We start from the raw sequence: 16042 nt of genomic DNA on the forward strand, positions 1-16042 counted from the left end.
GCGTACCACAAGGATCTGTTCTGGGACGTTGCTGTTTGTCATTTTTATAAATGACCTGGAGGAGGGCACAGAAGGTTGGGTGAGTAAATTTGCAGACGACACTAAAGTCGGTGGAGTTTTAGACAGTGTGGAAGGATGTTGCAGGTTACAGAGGGACATAGATAAGCTGCAGAGCTGGGCTGAGAGGTGGCAAATGGAGTTTAATGTAGAGAAGTGTGAGGTGATTCACTTTGGAAAGAATAACAGAAATGCGGAATATTTGGCTAATGGTAAAATTCTTGGCAGTGTGGATGAGCAGAGGGATCTCGGTATCCATGTACATAGATCCCTGAAAGTTGCCACCCAGGTTGATAGGGTTGTGAAGAAGGCCTATGGTGTGTTGGCCTTTATTGGTAGAGGGATTGAGTTCCGGAGCCATGAGGTCATGTTGCAGCTGTACAAAACTCTGGTACGGCCGCATTTGGAGTATTGCGTACAGTTCTGGTCACCTCATTGTAGGAAGGACGTGGAAGCTTTGGAACGGGTGCAGAGGAGATTTACCAGGATGTTGCCTGGTATGGAGGGAAAATCTTATGAGGAAAGGCTGATGGACTTGAGGTTGTTTTTGTTAGAGAGAAGAAGGTTAAGAGGTGACTTAATAGAGGCATACAAAATGATCAGAGGGTTAGATAGGGTGGACAGTGAGAGCCTTCTCCCGCGGATGGAGGTGGCTAGCACGAGGGGACATAGCCATAAATTGAGGGGTAATAGATATAGGTCAGAGGTAGGTTTTTTACGCAAAGAGTGGTGAGGCCGTGGAATGCCCTACCTGCAACAGTAGTGAACTCACCAACATTGAGGGCATTTAAAAGTTTATTGGATAAGCATATGGATGATAATGGCATAGTGTAGGTTAGATGGCCTTTAGTTTTTGACTTCCCATGTCGGTGCAACATCGTGGGCCGAAGGGCCTGTACTGCGCTGTACCGTTCTATGTTCTATGTTCCCATATTTAGCTTATACCCCGGAAACCGTCCAAATTCCCCTAGAATCCTCATGATTTCTTCCATCCCCTCTAATGGGTCCGATACATACAGGTCGTCTGCATAGAGCCCCTTGAGGCTCTTGGAGCAATTGCCAATGGCTCTATAGCTCGCGCGAACAACAGTGGGGAGAGGGGGGCATCCCTGTCTCGTTCCCCCAGTGCAGTCTAAAATAGTCTGATGTTGTCCTATTCGTCCGTACAATCGCCACAGGAACCTGATACAGCAACCTGACCCAGTCAATAAAGCCCCGCCAAAATCCAAACCATCCCAATACTTCCCACAGATAATCCCATTCTACCCGATCAAAAGCCTTTTCTGCATCCATTGTGATCACTACCTCCACCTCCCTACCTTCTGGGGGCATCACGATCACATTTAACAGCCTTCTTTCATTAGCCACCAACTGCCTACCCTTAACAAACCCCGTCTGGTCCTCCCCAATAACGTCCGGAACACAATCCTCAATCCTGGAGGTTAAAATTTTGGCCAGCAGTTTGGCGTCCACATTCAACAGGGATATCGGCCTGTAGGACCCACACAGCTCTGGGTTCTTGTCCTGCTTCAGAATCAGCAAAATCGTGGCCTGTGACATCATCGGGGGGCAGCACCCCTCTTTCCCCGCCTCATTGAATATCCTCATCAACACCGGCCCCAATATCCCAGAGAACATTTTATGAAACTCCGTCTGGGTACCTGTCTGGCCCCGGGGCTTTACCTGCCTGCATGGCCTTCAGACCCTCCGCTATCTCTTCCAACCTGATCGGGGCCCCCAGCGCTTCTATCAACTCCCCGTCCACCTTTGGGAAATTCAGCCCCCCCCCAAGAAGTGCCTCATCCCCTCCGGCTCCGAAGGGGGTTCCGACCTATAGAGCCTACTGTAGAAATCCCTAAACACCTTATTCACCCCTGCTGAATCTCCAACCAGGTTCCCATCTCCGTCTTTTACTTTCCCTATCTCCCTGGCTGCCTCACTCTTTCTAAGCTGCTGTGCAAACATTCTGCTGGCCTTCTCTCCATACTCATGGATCGCCCCCCTCGCCTTTCTCAGCTGCTCCACCGCCCTCCCTGTGGTTAACAAGCCGAACTCCGCCTGTAGCCGCCGCTGTTCCCTTAAAAGCCCTGCCTCTGGGGTCTCCACATTCCTCCGGTCGATCTGTAGTATCTCCTTAACCAGTCGGACCGTCTCTGCCCTGTCCCGTATCAAGAACAGCTCCCCTCTGACCACTGCCTTCAGCGCTTCCCAGACCATCGCTGTTGAAATTTCCCTTGTGTCATTGACCTGCATGTAGTTCCGAATACATTTCCTCAGCCACTCGCACACCCCTTCGTCAGCCAAAAGTCCCACATCTAACCTCTAGTGCGGGCGCTGGATTACTGTCTTTACTAACCTGCAGGTCAACCCAGTGCGGAGCATGGTCTGAGATTGTGATCGCCGAGTACCAGGAGTACACTTTATGCACGTGTGAGTACAAGGAGAACTCCTTCACCCTCGGCTGCCCAAATCTCCACCCCATCTGCTCCATGAACACTTTTAGTTCCATTGCTGGTACCCTGCCCGGTTTTGAGCTTGACCAGTCCAAGCCAGGGTCAGTAACTGAGTTGCAGTCCCCTCCCATGACCAACCTGTGCGAGTCCAGGTCCGGTATCTTCCCCAGCATCCTCTTTATAAGCTCCACATCATCCCAATTTGGCACATACACATTTACTAATACCACCTGCACCCCCTCCAATTTCACACTGACCATAGTGTACCGGCCTCCCACATCCGAAACTATTCTACCCGCCTCAAACACCACCCGCTTATTGATCAGGATCGTGACCCCGCTAGTCTTTGAATCCAGTCCCAAGTGAAAGACCTGACTAACCCAGCCTTTCCTCAATCTAATCTAGTCAGTTACTCTGAGGTGCGTCTCCTGCAACATTACCACATCCGCCTTCAGTCCCCTAAGATGCGCAAACACATGTGCCCTCTTGACCAGCCCATTTAACCCTCGAACATTCCAGGTGATCAGCCTAGTTGCGGGCGTCATTGCCCTCCCCTTCGCCGATCAGCCATCCCCTTTTTTGGGCCCACCTCCAGCCCATGCTCCGCGCCTCCACTGACCCGCCCCCAGGCAGCCTCTGCCCCAACCTCCTCTCTATCCCTTGGCCCAAGTCCCTCCCTCGTCAGCAGAACATTTCCCCACCCCCAGTAACAACACTCTGTAACCCAACCCCTTTGATAAACTGAACATATGCACACCCCCCACTGCGCTTCCGCAGCCTGCCCAGCTAGCTTGGTGGCCCCCATCCCTGGTGCCGGATAGTCTCCCACCTATTGTCGTCGTCTCTCCCCCCCCCCCCCCCCCTCATACAAACACACCTCCATCCCCCAACAGTGCAAATTAAACCTTAACTCACTCAGCTCTGCCACTGGTTCCAAATCAATACAGAAGGCATTACAAACAGCTTCCATGAAACGAAAAATGAGAAACTTTTTTTTAAAGAACAGAAAAACAAAAAGAAAAATAAACATAAACGTTGCAGCAAAGTTCAAACGTTATCAGTCCACCACCAGTCCTTTCCTTTTCACAAAGTCCAGTGCGTCCTCAGGCGACTCAAAATAAAAGTACTGTTCCTCGTACGTGACCCAGAGACGGGCCAGATACAAAAGTCCGAATTTCACTTTTTTCTTAAAAAAGATCGACTTAATCTGGTCGAAGCCTGTTCTTCTCCTGGCCTCCTCCACACTCGATCTTGGGCGACCCGCAGTATACCGTTGTCCCACTTACAGCTCCGTGTCTGCTGGGCCCACTGTAGAATGCGCTCCTTATCCAAGTACCTGTGGAATCTGACCACCATTGCCCTCAGGGAGGCGGGGGGGTGGGGGGTGGGGATGTCTCCCGTTTGCGGCTTCCTCGCGAGTGCTCTGTGAGCCCTGTCCACCTCCAAGGGTCGGGAGAATATCCCATCCCCCAGCAGCTTCTCAAACATATCTGCGATGTATGCCCCAGCGTCCGCTCCTCCGGACCCCTCCGGGAGTCCAACGATTCTCAAGTTCTGCTGGCGGGACCTATTCTCTCGGTCCTCCACCTTCTCCAGGAGCTTCTTCTGCTGGTCTCTCAGCATCCCCACCTCCAACTCCACCGCAGTTTGATATTCCTCCTGCTCAGCCAGCGCCTTCTCCGCCTTCTGGATTGCCCGATCTTGGGCGTCCAATCTAAGCTCCAGCCGCTCAATCGACTCTTTTATAGAGTCCAAGCAGTCCCGTTTCTGCTTAGCAAAGCCTTTCTGAATAACTTGCATCAGCTGCTCCGTTGACCGCTGGGTCGACAAACCAGAGGTCCGGACCTCCCCCATGCTGTCTCCTGCTGCAGCTTCAGCCCAAGCCTTCTCTGTCTTTCTGTTTCTGCCTTTACGAGCACTTCTAGTCCTTCTCTCCATGCACCGATGTTGGAATTCAGTACACAATTGCCTCTGTCTTCAGTTTTACATTTCAAGTCCGGTAGAAAATCGGGGGAAAGGGTCCAAAAGTCTGACCCGAGCGGGAGCCACCAAATGTGCGACTTATTCCTTCATAGCCGCCATCGGAAGTCCCTCCATGGTGACCATTATTGAGACTAGCTTTATATTCCAGATTAATTGGCTGAATTGAATTTAAATTCCACCAGCTGCCGTGTGGGGTCTGAACTCGTGTCCCAAAGCATTAGCCTGGGCCTCTGGATTACTCGAGCGGTGATATTACCACTAAGCCCCCATCTCCTCATGACTGCACTTCAAAAGTACTTCATTGACTGAAATGTGCTTTGAGACTTCTGTTGGTCGCAAAAAGTGCTTCATGAATGCAAGGCACAATGTAAAGGCAAATGTTTTGTCTTATCACATGGCTTCAGTGATGTCATTGTGTGGGTGGAGCTGGGTTGTGGCTCTGTGAATTTTTACTTTTGCTTTGAGTTTGGACTGGTTTGAACTGCACGGGTTGAAAGATGTGTGCTCAGTCCTCTACTGTGCTCCCTGTACACACATGACTGTGTGGAAAGATTTAACTCCAACTCAATCTATAAGTTTGCGGATGATACGACTGTGGTGGGCCGCATCTCAAACAACGATGAATCAGACTACAGGAGGGAGATAACTCACTTGGTTGCATGGTATACCGAAAACAACCTCTCTCTAAATGTTGGAAAGACCAAGGAACTGATCATCGACTTCAGGAAGCGCAGCACGACTACACTACGGTCTGCATCAATGGCTCCGAAGTGGAGATGGTTGATAGCTTTAAGTTCCTGGGGGTCACCATCACCAACAGTCTGTCCTGGCCCACTCACGTTGATGCAACAGTCAAGAAAGCCCAACAACGTCTCTACTTCCTACGGAAGCTGAAGAAATTAGGCATGTCTGCATCGACTCTCTCAAACTTCTACAGATGTGTGATAGAGAGCATCCTATCCGGCTGCATCACAGCCTGGTATGGCAACTGCTCGGTCCAAGATCGCAAGAAACTGCAGACTGTGGTGAACTCAGCCCAGCGCATCACACAAACTTGCCACCCCCACATTGATTCTGTATACACCTCTCGCTGCCTCAGGAAGGCAGACAGCACCCCTCCCACCCAGACATCGCCGTCTTCCAGACCGCTCCATCAGGCAGAAGATACAGAACTCTGAAGACCCGCACATCCAGACATAGGAACAGCTTCTTCCCCACAGCTACAAGACTCCTCAACGACTCCCCCTCGGACTGATCGGTTCCCTGTAAGAGCATTTTTCACGATGCCCTATGATCTCTTGCTCGTGTATTTGCTTTGTTTGGCCCCTTGTTCCGCACTGTAAACAATCACTGTTTTGTCGATGTACCATTTGTCAATGTTATCTGTTGATTATTCTTGTGTCTGCTATATACGTACTGTGTACGTTCCTCAGTCGCAGAAAAAATCTTTTCACTGTACTTCGGTACATGTGACAATAAATCAAATCAAATCAAATCAAGTGTCTCTCTACCTTCATTTTAAAAACTGTTTCCAGACTGCTTGATAACTTAAAAGAGATCATTGTTTTCTGGATGGAATTCAAATCTGCTGTTTGGAAAGGGGAACAGAATATCAATAACAACAAGTCTTGTACCATTGAAAATGTCGTGTGCTGGGCCACACCTTTGAAAAGGGGTTTTGGGTTTTACTTGGTTTTTGTTAATGAGTTGGAACAATTAAGGGGGAATTCATTACGGGTTATACATTGATTACTTTAGCTGTGTGGGGTCTTTATGTTTGAGGTTGATAAAAATTCTTACTGTGTGTGTTTATGCAAATGTTAACTAAATTTGTAGAATAAGCTTGTTTTTTTGATTGAAAGCGCTTAAGAACTCTGTTGAATAATACCTGAAAGGCTGGCTCTTGTGCTCATTGTAACCAAAATCAATAAATAGTTGTAGGTCAGGTGAACTCCATAATATACTTTGGTGTTTCCTAAACCCTGGCACAGAACAACTTTAATATACTAGCATGCTTGCTTTGGAGACGATACAGCGAAGGTTCACTAAATTGGTCCCTCGGGTGAGGGGGTTGTCCTGTGAGTAGATTTGCTTCATAGTCTTTAGAAGAATGAGAGGTGATCTCATTGAAACCTATATAATTCTGAAAGATCTTGATAAGGCCGATGCTACAAGATTGTTTCTGCTGGTCGGTGAATCTAACATACGGGGGCACAGTCTCTGGATTGGGGGCCAATCGTTTAGAAATGAGATGAAGGGAAATTACTTCACTCAAAGGGCTGTGAATCTTTGGGATTTTCTACCCCAAAGGGTTTTTGATGCTCCATTTGAATACATTTAAAGCTGGGATAGACAGATTTTTGGTCTTTCAGGGATGAAGGGATATGGGGTGCGAGTGGAGAAATTGAGTTGAAGCCCGAGATCAGCCATATGGTATTGAATGGCGGAGCAGGCCCGATGGGCCTTGTGGTCTACCCCAGCTCCTATTTCTTGTGTTCCTGTATTAATGGAAATTCCATCATGTCAGGTGGTTGTGCCATTGCACTTGATCAAATTGCCGATGGTTGGAACCTGAGCATTTTATGGTTATTTTGAATACTCTAAATTTAAAAATTTATATATTTTGTCAATTTGTATTTGTGAACTTTACGCTGAAATGACTTGTACTCCAGGATGTATAATAAATGCTTCGGAACATGGGACTGTACAGGAATGGAAGAGATCATCACATTTCATCTGGCCAATTTATGTCTCTGACTGACTCACGTCATTTTTCTTTTCTCTATCTCTATCTCTCTCTCTCTCTCTCTCTCTCTCTGTGTCTCTGTCTCTCTCTGTCTCTGTCCCTCTCTCTGTCTCTGCAAGTTATCTATCCAATTAAAACTTGGCATTGCTGATGTTGTATCTTTGAACAAACGGTTGCCCACTCTGAGTAAAGTAGTTAAATTTGCATTGCTTGTTCACCATCTGTCTTTCTGAACGCAATCCATGGCCCTGTGTAGTTTGAAATGTGCCAAACACATTCCGAGTGAATTTATCCATGCCATTCAGAAAGAGACTGGTGTTTACCCAGCTCTCTAATCATTTCTGTAATTACCACAATGCACAACTGCCAGTTATGCAATCACAAAAATTGGCATTGCATAATTGATACAGTTTATATTCACTAAATGTCAGTAGTCGATATTAACAGTATTTTGGATTATTTTGTCTAGGAAAAATGTTCAAATCACTGGATCTCAGTCTGATTGTGGAGTTTATTTTGATGTTCTACAAGGACAAGCCCATTGATTGGCTGCTGGACCATGTTCTGTGGGTTAAAGTCTGTAACCCAGAAAAAGACGCAGTAAGTGGAACATTGATGTAGTTTATCGAACCAGATGTCTTGTTTTGCTATCTATGCAACCCGCTCTCCCCTTTTGTTAGTTTCCTCTGCATCCACCACCTTAAACATTCACTCCCTCCAGCACCAACGCACCGTGCTAGCAGTGTGTACCATCCCCAAGATGCACTGCAGAAATTCGCCAAGGCTCCTTCAAAAGCACTTTCCAAATCTGCAAACCCCTCCACCTAGGAGGACAAGGGCAGCCGATATATGGAAACACCACCATCTGCAAGCTCACCTTCAATTCACAGACCCATCCTGACCGGGAAATATATCCAGCAGCACGGTAGCACAGTGGTTAGCACAGTTGCTTCACCGCTCCAGGGTCCCAGGTTCGACTCCAGCCTTGGGTCACTGTCTTGTGTGGAGTCTACACGTTCTCCCCGTGTCATAGAACATACAGTGCAGAAGGCCATTCGGCCTTTTGAGTCTGCACCGACCCACTTAAGCCCTCTCTTCCACACTATCCCCATAACCCATTAACCCCTCCTAACGTATTTGGACACTAAGGGCAATTTAGCATGGCCAATCCACCTAACCTGCACGTCTTTGGACTGTGGGAGGAAACCTCAGCACCCGGAGGAAACCCACGCAGACACGGGGAGAACGTGCAGACTCCACACAGACAGTGACACAGTGGGGAATCGAGCCTTGGACCCTGGTGCTGTGAAACCACAGTGCTATCCACTTCTGCTAGCCATGTCTGCATGGGTTTCTTCCAGGTGCTCCGGTTTCTTCCCACAGTCCAAAGATGTGCAGGTTAGGTGGACTGGCCATGATGAATTGCCCTTAGTGTCCAAAAAAAAGTTAGGTTGGGTTACGGTGATAGGGTGGGGGCGTGGGCTTAAATAGGGTGCTCTTTCCAAGAGCTGGTGCAGACTCTATGGGCCGAATGACCTCCTTCTGCAATGTAAATTCTATGATCTCAGTTCCTTCACTGTTGCTGGGTCAGAACTCTGGAACTCTCTTCATTGCAGCACTGTGGGTGTACCTACAATTCGTGGACTGAAGCGGTTTCAAGAAGGCAGCTCACCATCATCTTCTCGAGGGCAATTAGAGATGGGCAATTAATGCTGGCCGAGCCAGTGACACCCACTTCCCATGAGTAAATTTTGAAGAAATTTGATAGATCCACCAAAATAAACCCTTCTCCCTCCACCAACCATGCAACATGGCTGCAGCATTTATTATCCATAGGATTCACTATAGCAACTCGCCATGCCGTATTCAACAGCATCTCACAAAGCTATGACCTCCATCAACTAGAAGGATAAAGACAAGAGACGCATGGAAACACTGACACTTCCGAGCCGTCTTCTGAGTCACTTATTCATTTGTTCATTGCCTCTGGGTCAAAATCCTGGAACTACCTGACTGTGACAATACCTTCACTACATGGACTTCATTGATTCAAGAAAGTGGACAATTTCCACCTTCTCAAAGGCAACCAAGGGTGGGGAATAAATGCAGGCCTTGCCAGTGCCACCTGCATCCTGAGAATGAATCATCAAACTAACTTAAAATACTGAAATTGAGCTTATCAATGGCAATCATCTCATGGCACCAAGGACCCAGGTTCGATCCTGGCCCCAAGTCACTGTCCGTGTGGTGTTTGCACATTCTCCTTGTGTCTGCATGGGTCTCACCCCCCACAACTCAAAAGATATGCAGGGTACGTGGATTGGCCAGGATAAATTGCCCCATAATTGGAAAACTTTTTTTAATGTTTTAAATAAATGCCAATCATTGATTGGTACTGATGCAGCGAATCTGATCTAGGCTATATTTGGAATATTACAATAGGCATCCTTGTGCATGTGGACACAGGAACAGGAAGAGGATGTTCAGTCCTCGAGCATTGCTGATCTCTACCTCAACACCAGTTACTCAACTTTGATTCATCTCTTAATGTCCTTAACGAACAAAAATATATCCATTTCACTCTTGAAAATTTCAAATCACACCCTGTATCCACAACCCTTTGAGGGAGCAAATTTCAGATTTTCATTTATATTTTTTTATGTGGAAAAATACTTCCTGAGTTCACTCATCAATGCCCCAGCGCTAATTGTGGGAACTAATGAGTGGAATGAGAAACCGGGGCTTCTGCTACCATTCTGAAAATCCTCAAAAGTGTGGATGTTGGGTGAGGGCAGGATTGGTCTTGGCTACGATACTTTATCACTTACCAATTCCTCTTTCACCGTGCTTCAGGCCCAGGCTTTGATTAGGCTTTGGACACCAGTCTAGGCTTGTGCAAAAAGAATAGCTTTTTGAATGAGTTGCTATACGAATCACAGGCCGGCAAGACCCCATGGCCCGTTAAAACTGTCCTACACAACTGCAATACCTTGTGCATCATAATGCCATGATGCCATCAGCCATGATTGAATGGCGGAGTGGACTCGATGGGCCGAATGGCCTTACTTCTACTCCTATGTCTTATCGTCTTATAATCGGTACACTCTGCACCCCACCCAAACATTGTGAGCCCCTGAGAGAGGTGAAAAATCAGATTTTAAAAAGCCAAGCCAATTCTAGGGTTGAGGAAACCTGGGAAATAATCCAGGAGATGACCGTGGCCCTAAAATTCCTGAAGTTCCTACCCTTTTGTAAAAGGAAATGTCTATCCCAGACAGAATCCAGCCCAGCTCTAACTTGGCGTTCGAGCCAGTGTACCCAGAGGTCCATTATTCGCTAGGAAAAGAACTACCTCCTAACCTCTAACTTGGATCTAGTTTTGCATAATGTAAAATTCTGACCCTTGGCCCTCCCTGGCCTAATTAATTGGAGTCTGTACCCAAGGAGTCTTATTCCAAAATGAGGGAGCAAGAAAACTACGTTATGTCATCTGTCAGCAGCCAGATGACATTTCATTCGAGAACCCTGGTGAGAGCTGATGGGTGGTTTTTAAGGCATTATTATCCATGATATGAGGGATGCTTGTGAATCAAGTCAGTAGCAGACTCCCCAAAGTAATTTGTATTCAGATTGCAGCTGCACTGTTTTAAACTCTCTCATGTAGTGACTAACTCAGCAGCAGATAATTAATGATAATCTGACTGTTCTCACTGCAGGAGGTGAGCACAGACGTTCTTATTTATTTGACTTTCCTTGATTTCCAATTCCTCATTTGCACATTTTGGGTAAGCATCTTCAATTAAACATGGGCTAATGAAGAGCCTTGTGTCTCAAAACACTTCATGTGCAGTGAACATCAAACTGGAATGATTGCAGCTTTAATAGACATACAGACCATTTTGTGCACAACATGATGGGGTGAAGAGGAATGTTTTAAATATCTGCCATGAGGTACGAATGCACCACCTGAAAGAGCAGCAGAAGCAGATTCAGTACCATCTTTCAAAATTGGATAATTTACAGAGCTATAGTGAAGAGCAAGGGGAATGGGACTAATTGAAGAGCTCTTTCAAAGTGCTGGCACGGGAACAGTCAGCTGAATGGTGTCCTCTGCTGTATCATTCTGTGATTCTATAACAGGATGCCATTAGCAAATCAAGAGAGTTCATCAGTTTTCGGTCATGTTTGATGAGGGGATAATATTGACCAGCAAACTGTATAGCCCCAAATTATAATCATAGAATCCCTACAGTGCTGAAGGAGGCCATTGGATTCATAGAGCCTGCACAAACCTTCCGAAAGAGTACTCTAACTAGGCCCACTCCCTACCTAGCCCCATAATCCCTTAACCCCACTAACTTTTGGACACCATGGGACAAATTAATATGGCCAATCCACCTAACCTGCACACCTTTGGAATGTGGGACGAAACCTGAGCACCCAGAGGAAACCCACATGAGGACAATGTGCAAACTCCACACAGTCACACAAGGCAGAAATTGAACTCGAGTCCCTGGCGCTGTGAGGCTGTGTTTATAAAGAAAAAACTTTAGGGTGGTGCAGTGGTTGGCACTGCTGCCTCATGGCGCTGAGGACCCAGGTTCGATCCCGGCCCTGGGTCACTGTCCGTGTGGAGTTTGCACATTTTCCCCGTGTCTGTGTGGGTCTCACACCCCCACCCAAAGATTGACAGGGTAGGTGGATTGGTCACACTAAATTGCCCCTTGGAAAAAAAATAATTGGGTCCACTAAATTTAAAAAAATTAAAGAAAAAACTTTAAGGATTCAACTTATTTTTAATTAGTTTAGAGTACTCAATTAATTTTTTCCAATTAATGGGAATTAATCTTTTCCAATTAAGATCTGGGAGATGACAAGAAGGGAAAGGTGGAGAGAGAGGTAGAGAGGGGGTTTGGGCACAAGGGCAGAGAGGTTGAGAACTGCTTCATATGAGGGGAGGTGACCGTGGTTGCTTTTAAAAGGAGAAACCTCCGAAATTGACCCTCTTCCCTTTTTGATAGTACGCTATCCATTGACTGACCACCTTGTTGATGGATGGGAATTATTAGTGTACTATTTTACGGCTCTAGGAAGGGAGGTTGAGGAAAAGACAACTACAATGATTAGACATACAACTGTGGAGAGTGCAGAAGAGGAATCTGCAGTGGATAAAGTTACAGATAAGTAGCTCTAAGGCTTATGAGATAGATAAACAGTTGCGAATAAGGGCATTAAGGCATTAGCAGGATTTGGTGGGAACTGAGCCAGCAGTAGGAAGCTTTGTCTAACATGAGTAAGTACCTTTTATTCTTTTTCTTTATTTCAAGATCGCAATTGCAGGATTAAAGCATACAAGAAATAAGAGCAGGTGTGGGCCAGCCAGCTCTGCCGTTCAGTACTGTCATGGCTAATCTTCAGTCTCAACTTCACTTTCCTGCCTTATCCCTTGATTCCCTGAGAGACCAAAAATCTGTCCATCTTGGCCTTAAATGTATTCAGCAAAAGAGCACTCAAACCCTCTGTGGTAGAAAATTCCAAAGATTCACAATCGTTTGAGTGAAGTAATTTCTCCTCATCGCCATCGTAAATGATTGGTTCCTTACCCTCAGAGCGTGCTCCCATGTTCTAGATTCCTCAGCTAGAGGGAAACGACACCTCAGTATTTACCCTGTCAAGACCCTCCATAATCTTTTATGTTTCAATGAGGTCGCTTGTCATTCTTCTAAACTCCAGAGAAGAAATGCCCAGTTTATTCAGCCTCTCATCATAGGACACTCCCCTCATTGCAGGGACCCATTTAGTGAAGCTACGCCGTACCTCCTCCAATGCGAGTATATCCTTTTTTAAACACGAGACCAAAACTGCACACACTGCTTCACATATGGGGCATGTTCAAACATTCTCTTGTCGCCCGACTCAGTGACGCAACAACGCTGTTAAATCTCACAAGAGGCCTCTCGTGAGATTTGCGACGTTCGGAATGCCTCGCCAGACCAGACGAGATGTTGCATTCTGGATCTCTCCCTCACTGGGCAATATCCAGAATAGCATATTTAAATGACCATTAGGCACATTTAAATATATCGGCGTCCGATTCTCCCGAGCCTGGGAACGAACGCCCGTACCTGGGAGACCACACCATGACGCCGTTTAGCATTGGTCCACACAAACATGGGCAGGCATAACGGCACCTAGGGTAGCGGGGAGGGTGGGGGGGGGGGGTTATCCCAGACCATTGGAGACCCCCAGATGATTGAGCTCTGGACAGGGTAGTACCCTGGCACTCCCATTGGCATGCAGGCACCCTGGAAGTGCCACCTGTGCGATCTGTCTGTACCACCCAGGTGCCCTGGCAGTGCCTGGCTGGCAGTGTCCAGATGCTAGGTTGCCCATGCTAGGGATTAGGCGTGCGGGTGTTGTGTGCTTAAGAGGTGGGGGGGGGGGGTTGCTCGAGGACCCTCTAAGAGATAAGTTGGGGGCGGTCCGGACACCGAAGTGGGGAGTGCAAGAGAGGTCGACAGATCAGGGTGGCATTTAAAAATGTGCTCCGATCTCTTCCTGCACTAGGAAGTGAGGTAAGTGTAGCCTCGATGGGGTGTTCTTCACCGAAGCCAAAGAAAAACAGTTCTGTTTGATAGTGAAGTCATTCTCGGTGCTGAGAAACACCTCACTATTCGCGCACAAAACGGGACTCTGCTTTCTGTGTGTAAATCACGACCATGGTCTCAGCAAAACACTGTACAACTGCAGCAAAACTTCTTTATTCCTGTATTTCAATCCCCTTGTAATAAAGGCCAACATGCCATTTGCCTTCCCAGTTGCTTGCTGCGCCTGCTTGCTAACTTTGTGTTCCTTTTCCGACCACACCCAAGTCTCTTTGAACACCAACATTTTTCAAGTTTCTTACCGTTTAAAAATATATTCTGCTTGTCTGTCCTTACAACCAAAGTGAATAATTTCACACTTCCGTCCATTATACTCATCTGCTATTTGTTGCCCACTCACAAAACCTGTCTAAAATCACTTTGCGGCCTTTCTGCGTCCTCCCCAGAGCTTACTTTTCCACTTAGCTTTGTATCATCATCAAATAAGATAAATTACTTTGTCTCCATCTGTGTCATTGTATACATTGTAAATAGCTGAGGCCCCAGCACGGATGCTTGCAGTACTCACTATCTCCAACTAAAAAATGCTCCATTTGTGCCCACTCTCTCTGCTTCCCTTTTTTTTAAATTTAGAATACCCAATTAATTTTTTCCAATTAAGGGGCAGTTATCGTGTTCAATCCACCTACTCTGCACATCTTTGGGTTGTGGGGGCGAAACCCACGCAAACGTGGGGAGACTGTGCAAACTTCACACGGACAGTGACCAGAGCCTGGATCGAACCTGGGACCTTGGCGCCGTGAGATTGAAGTGCTACCACTGCACTACCGTGCTGCCCTCACTCTCTGCTTCCTGTCTGTTAACTAATCCTCTAACAAGCTAATAGATTACTCTTAACTCCATAGGGGCTGGTTTAGCTCACTGGGCTAAATCGCTGGCTTTTAAAGCAGGCCAGCAGCACGGTTCGATTCCCGTACCAGCCTCCCCGGACAGGCACCGGAATGTGGCGACTAGGGGCTTTTCACAGTAACTTCATTGAAGCCTACTCGTGACAATAAGTGATTTTCATTTCATTTCATAAGCTCTTATTTTACCTATTACCTTTTGTGTGGCACCTTATAGAATGCCTTTTGGAAAGCCAGGTATACTACATCTACTGGCTCCCCTTTACCTTACTAGTTATATCCTCAAAAAGCTCTCAGATTTGTCAAATGGGATTCCCTTTCGTAAAACCATATTGACTTGTTCTAATTGTACAATGCTTTTCTAAGTACATTGTTAAATCTTCCTTAACAATAGTTTCCAGCATTTTTGTAATCTCTGATAATAGACTAACTGGCCTGTAGTTCACTGACTACTACAACAAAAACAATAACTTGCATTTAGATAGCACCTTTAGTGTAGTAATATGTCCCAAGATGTTTCACAGTTGTGTTGTCAAACAAAATTTGACACAGCCGCTAGAGCTATTGGGAAGGATGACCAAATGCTTAGTCACAAATATAGGTTTTGTGGTGCACTTTAACGATGGAGAGATTTATGAGTGGAATTCCAGAGATTTAGGACTGTGGCAGCTGAAGTCACAGCTGCCAGTGGAGGAGTAATTAAAATCAGGAAGCATAAGGAACCAGAGTTGGAGGAACATAGAGATCTTTGGGAGGGCTGTTGGCCTGGAGGAGGGACAGAGCCATGAAGGAATTGGAACAGAGTGAGAACTTTAAAATAGTGATGTTGCTGGGCAAGAAACGTGCAAAACACATGGGTTGATGGGTGAATGGGACTTGGTGCAAGTTAGGATGTGGGGCAGTAAAACTTGAGATGAGTCACTCTATCTGTTTGCATTGTGGTAAGCGGATCTTGCTGCATACTGCAGAGGCCTTGATTGGATTGTTTCTCTGTGTTTAATGTCCTGAAGCCGGCAGCAACAACCCAGCAGCAGGCTCCTGGAGTCCATATTTCTGGTAAAGTTGGCTGCTTTGCGGGTGCAACTGATGGGGAGAGAACAACTGCCACCAGAGAGATCTGCTGTTGGCTGCATGGCCTTACTGTAACAGCTCCTTGTGTCTGCGCTGTGAACTGAATTTAAAGGCAGACACCAATATACCAAAATAGGGGTATTTTAGAGAAGAAAGACTTGCATTTCTATAGCACCTTTCACAATCTCAGGGCATCCGAAAGCGGTTTGCAGCCAATGAAGT

The 16042-nt window shown here is 46.6% G+C and overlaps 1 protein-coding gene across 1 annotated transcript in view; it reads left to right on the top strand.

Annotated features, from left to right (window-relative positions):
* The window catches only part of mgat4b (alpha-1,3-mannosyl-glycoprotein 4-beta-N-acetylglucosaminyltransferase B), a 366555-nt gene that overhangs the window by 314140 nt on the left and 36373 nt on the right, over positions 1-16042 (top strand). The window contains exon 9 of the mRNA XM_038796210.1: positions 7709-7839. Coding sequence (XP_038652138.1) covers positions 7709-7839 — 131 coding nt within the window. The remainder of the gene's footprint in view (positions 1-7708; positions 7840-16042) is intronic.

Source organism: Scyliorhinus canicula, chromosome 4 (assembly GCF_902713615.1).
Source record: "Scyliorhinus canicula chromosome 4, sScyCan1.1, whole genome shotgun sequence".
Classification (NCBI taxonomy): Eukaryota; Metazoa; Chordata; class Chondrichthyes; order Carcharhiniformes; family Scyliorhinidae; genus Scyliorhinus; species Scyliorhinus canicula.